Source organism: Oreochromis niloticus, linkage group LG2, assembly GCF_001858045.2.
Source record: "Oreochromis niloticus isolate F11D_XX linkage group LG2, O_niloticus_UMD_NMBU, whole genome shotgun sequence".
NCBI classification, from domain to species: domain Eukaryota; kingdom Metazoa; phylum Chordata; class Actinopteri; order Cichliformes; family Cichlidae; genus Oreochromis; species Oreochromis niloticus.
Genome location: NC_031966.2, coordinates 31594633 through 31599899, shown reverse-complemented (window position 1 = coordinate 31599899; position 5267 = coordinate 31594633). Strand labels below are relative to the sequence as shown.

The window sequence follows — 5267 nt, the reverse complement described above, 5'->3', positions numbered from 1 at the left end:
CTCTAAGTTAATAATTAGCAGTGAGAACTGCTCTTAGTTTAATTGTATCCTTTTAAATTAAGTGTTGGCACGTCTAAGAAATGCCATTGCGCTTTAATCTCCTTCTTCGCGCGCGCTCAAGGGTGACAGGAGAAGCAATAAACTCGTGCGTAAATCAGTTGGAAACTTTAATTAATAAACAGGAACTGCGCTCCACGCTCACATCATTCCACAGCCAGACCCACTGGACCAGCACTCCGACACACTTCCGGTTCGACAGCCTGTAAACCTTTCCTACCCGCAGCTCTGCTGCCGGAGGCGGAGGTTTCGGGTGTGCGCCGTCATTGGCGGAGACGTGTCGTCACCGCGTCTCGGTCGGACTGTGAGTGGTGGTGGAGGCTGTCAGTCACTCCCAGGCTGCTGCTGAGCCTCCGGAGAGAGGGAGATGTCAGAGGCTGAGCTGCTCCCTCCCTTCAGTAGCATTAGTGGGGTTGAGCAGCCAGCATGGCCACAGCTGCCTCTAGCCCCTACACCCTGCTCAGTTCCAGTCCCATGATCCACCCGGAGAGCCAGGCCATGCAGCCTGCTAGCCCCTACAGAGGACATCAGAAACTGCTCCAGAGTGACTACCTGCAAAGCGTCCAGAACGGGCACTCCCTCGGGCACCAGTGGGCAAGCAACCTGTCGGAGGGGAGCCCCTGGTCGGCCTCCATGGAGCAGCAGGACGTGAAACCGGGCCGAGAGGACCTCCAGCTCGGCATCATCCATCACCGCTCTCCGCACGTAGCGCATCACTCTCCTCATCACAACAACCATGGCAACCACCCGGGAGCCTGGGGGACCCCGGTGTCCCACAACTCCTCGATCACCAGCGGGCAGCAGATCAACATCTACTCCCAGACGGGCTTCACTGTCAACGGCATGCTGGACCACGGGGGGCTCACACCTCCACCCAACCCGCAAGGCCAAGGCATGCACCCGGGCCTCAGGGACACACTTAGCCCCGAGCACAGCGACCTCGGTGGACACCACTGCCACGACCACTCCGACGAGGAGACGCCGACTTCGGACGAGCTGGAGCACTTTGCCAAGCAGTTCAAACAGAGGAGAATCAAACTGGGCTTTACGCAGGCGGACGTGGGTTTGGCTCTGGGCACGCTGTACGGTAACGTCTTTTCCCAAACTACTATCTGCAGGTTCGAGGCTTTGCAGCTGAGCTTTAAAAACATGTGCAAACTAAAGCCGCTGCTGAACAAGTGGCTGGAGGAGGCGGACTCGTCCACGGGCAGCGCGAGCAGTATAGACAAGATAGCAGCTCAGGGGAGAAAGAGGAAGAAGAGGACGTCCATCGAAGTGAGCGTGAAGGGAGTTCTCGAGACGCACTTTCTCAAGTGTCCCAAACCTTCCGCGCAGGAGATCTCGTCGCTGGCGGACTCGCTGCAGCTGGAAAAGGAGGTGGTGCGCGTGTGGTTCTGCAACCGGAGGCAGAAGGAGAAACGCATGACGCCGCCCGGAGAGCAGCCGCCCCACGAGGGACCCTATTCTCACAGCGGGAGCGCGGGAGACGCCTCCTCGTGCCATGATCTCTGACCGAAGCACCTGGAGGAATCCCCCCCACCTCACCCCACCCCCTCCGACACACACCTCCACCCGGTACGGACTCTCGAGCGCTCGGACGCGTGGTGGCACCTTGTAGCCCTCCGCACCTGTCCCGGTACAGACTCGCCCGGATGCCTCCAGCACTGAAACAATAACAGAGATACCTGTTCAGCCTTCGTCATTGTTTTTCCTGCCACGAGGGCATTATCCTATAGCGGCATATCAAACATCACATTCCAGATCACCTTTCTTTTTCTTTTTTCTTTTTTGGGAGAGCCCGCCACTTTTTTTTTGTTTTCTCTCCATCACGGATATACATACAAAAAATGTGCCTAATAACCTGCCAGCGCCTTTGGTTTGTGTGTGTGTGTGTATGCGTGTGCGTGTGTGTGTGTCACCGTTTTTAACATCAGCTCGGTAATAACGATAAGATGGGACTGATGGTTTTGTTTTTATTGTTGTTTTCGTGGCTTTTCTCACACACGCCGTGCTCCCGTTGTACCCACGATCAGCGGCGTGGAACCAGTAATAATAACAACAACACCAACAATAATAACGATGATAATAATAATAATAATAATAATGTTACTGTTCTTAATTGATTTGTACCAGCACCAGAGGCCATTTTTTACACTCCACCTCACTCTTCCCCCTCGGGCTTTTCGAACGCTTTAGCTCTCCTCATATTTACAGTCATTTACTTTGTAACGTAGAAGATCTGTAATTTTTTAATTTTTAATTTTTTTGTGCATTTGCAGCCTTAGGCCCTCATTCCAGCTGTACACCCACTCCACATGACTCTTTGAGGACTGTTTTGCTTTCTTTTACTTTTGGCCTGTAGCTTACGAGGGTTGTACGAAGCCACGCGCAGTTGCAGCTCTATTTATTCATTTACTTCTTTTTTCATTTCGATCATCTTCGACCATTTAAACTGTGCGGACTCTGAAAAAGGACAAGAAAGAGCCGAGAGTCTAGAAAGCAACGCTATACACCTGCCTATAATTTTAATGTACGTTCACTATCGAAATTTTATAATCTTAAATACTCCTGTTATTTGGTTTATTTCTTAAGTATTTTTTCGAATATTGTACAGTTTTATATATTACCCTTTTGAAGTCATTAATTTAAATAAATGATCTTAGTTATTCACGCACTTGATTAGCAGTGTTTTAAAAGAAAGAAAAAAGCAAACAAACACGCAAAAAATTTAAAAAACAAAGAAAGAAAAAAATTATTTTCAATAAGACTGAATGAACTGTTTCGGCGGTTTTATTCCAAATTTCAATGACAGCTCAAGTAATTATTTATTTTCAGTATAAAGCTTGTATTATGTTTTTGAAATAAACTATGTATGTTGTAATAAACCATTTCTTGCTACAACTGCTCACTGTCTGAAGCAGAAGTCAGCTTCTGATTTTTGTTTTTTTAGAAAAGTAAAGACTATTCAGAAGTTGTTGTTTTTTTAATCACAGCTTCCTCTTATTGTTATGGAAACAAAGCAATAATTTAAATGAATCACAGCACTTTAAAAAAAAAATCAATATTGCTTTTAAAAGCTTGTATATAATGTGGAGCATTCTGTGTGGGAAATGGTTCGAGCTGAGCTTGTGATTAATTCTGCAAAGTCACCAGTTCAGTCCCTTAATGCTGCGTTCAAACTCTTATATTCAGATGAATTATATTGTTAGGCGGCGTAACCTTCACTTGGCCTCAATGTCATGTCAAGAGGCATCTTTTGCCAAATAAATAACAAATAAATAAATAAATCCCTACAACTAACAGCTGTAAAATATCCAGTGGTTCACAGAGACCCTGGCTGCACTGCAAACGGAGACACTTTCTCCTGCAGTTCCACTGAAATGTTATTGTCCGGGCCCTCTGCCCTTCTCAATCAGACATGCGTGATTTATCGCCTGGGCCGCTGGGCCTGACAGCAAAACACAATGACACACATATACTCAGACACACACACACACACAATCAGAAGCAGATGAATCTCATTTCAAAGGCTACGGCTGTGTATAATTGGCCGTGCCAGGGCAAAATAAAGCTGTACTCCCCCTTTAGAAAAAAGAAGAAAAAAACATCATAATGCCCCAAAATAATTTAGGGATGGTTTTGGAAATAAGTAGATACATTCAGTACTGCTTAAATGATTCAAAAATAGATCTGGAGAGGGAGAGTGAAAGAGGGAGAGGGAGGAGAGGAGAGGCGGAAGGGTGCTAGGCCTTGCCTTGAAATGGGGAGCCTGACTGGAATACTAATGTGTCTGAATTTATGCATCTCCTCAGTCTGCAGCCCTGAGAGGGGGGTGGGGGAGACACAGAGAGAGGAGAGAGGAGAGGGAGGAGAAGGGGAGAGAAAAAGGGTGTGAGGGTGGAGGTGAAGAGGAGGAGGAGGAGGGGGGGTAATGTAGAAGAAGAGAAAAGTAAAACCATGGCTGATTGATTCTATCCATCTATTTTAGTCTGAAATAATCCCCGGCTTCTGGGAGGAAGAAAATGACCCTGGAAGGAAGGAAGAACCCAGAAGCCGAGCAAATAAAGCAAAGCAAGCCAAGGTCCACGGCGGCGCTGCGGTATCCTTGAGCCTCTTCCACCTCTCCTTCCCCATGCAAACCCATCCAAATATGTTTTTAAAGAGTAACCGGCGCCTCGGCGTGAATAACTTACCAGTTTTAAAAATGATTGACTTGGGGAGATTGTGTAAAGGATATTGAGTAAAGAAGAAGAAGGGAAAAAAGATAACAGGTGCAAGATGAAAGCATACTTCAGAGGTATTGAATGATGAACTTCAGGTAATTATTTTTAAAAAAAAAAAGGAGAAAAAAAGGCTTCAGGTTGGCTCGGCTCGGCGCTCTGGCAGATAATTGAGCTTCTGAATCAGATCCTGAGTGACTGAGTGACAATAGAGAGGCGGGAGTGGTGAAGTTGTGCAGCAGCAGTTTTGGAGGATGAGCAGAGTTGTTTACTTGCAGGTTATAATGGGAGCAGCTGACTCACACCTTTTCTTTTCTTTTTTTCATAATTACATCTCTTCTCTAACCTTTTGTTCTCTCTTAATCTATTCTCTCTTTCAAAGAGTCTGTCTGAAAGTTAAAGGGAGGGGGTGTTTAAAAAACCCACACAGACCAAACCATTAAATAAACTGTTTTCCTGTGCTTTTAATACTGTTATTTTGCCCATAATCATAATAATATTAATACAATCTGTCAAGGTCAGTGAAGCGATTGAAACACTTTGTGATTAAAGTAACTTTAGGTGGTGCAAAGATTCTGGGGAAGGCAGGAAAGAGCAGAAGGGGCTGATATACTGTTTGCAGTAAAACGTTGGAGGTTAAAGCAAGGACACTCAACATCACATTTCTCTTTAATTAGACAGGGCTGCAGTCTATCTGCCATAGCAAGAGCACAGAGAAGAGCCAAACAGCAGCACCACATGAGAGGATGGGAGTAATGAATGTCGGCTGCTCGTCTGCCACGTGGTTCTTTCACTTTTGGACACCAGTCCAGTCTCTTCTTTTAACTTAAAGTGTATAAAATGATCCGCTCTCCTGATGTTTGCTGTGTCTGCTGTGTTACCTGTCGTACTGCGTCATATCTGCTTAGAACTGGACACCTGCTGTATTCGACCACATGTGACCAGTTCAGCCCCTCATTTTTATTTCTCTTTTTTTTCACTTTTGCTTGA

At 46.2% G+C, this 5267-nt stretch overlaps 1 protein-coding gene across 1 annotated transcript; it reads left to right on the top strand.

The window, feature by feature from the left end:
- The first annotated feature begins 329 nt into the window (after positions 1-329).
- Positions 330-2980, top strand: LOC100692750 (POU domain, class 3, transcription factor 4). The gene has a single exon (XM_005460517.4). It carries the CDS (start codon positions 484-486, stop codon positions 1567-1569), a length of 1086 nt encoding a protein of 361 aa, XP_005460574.1. The 5' UTR covers positions 330-483; the 3' UTR covers positions 1570-2980.
- Positions 2981-5267: the final 2287 nt, after the last annotated feature.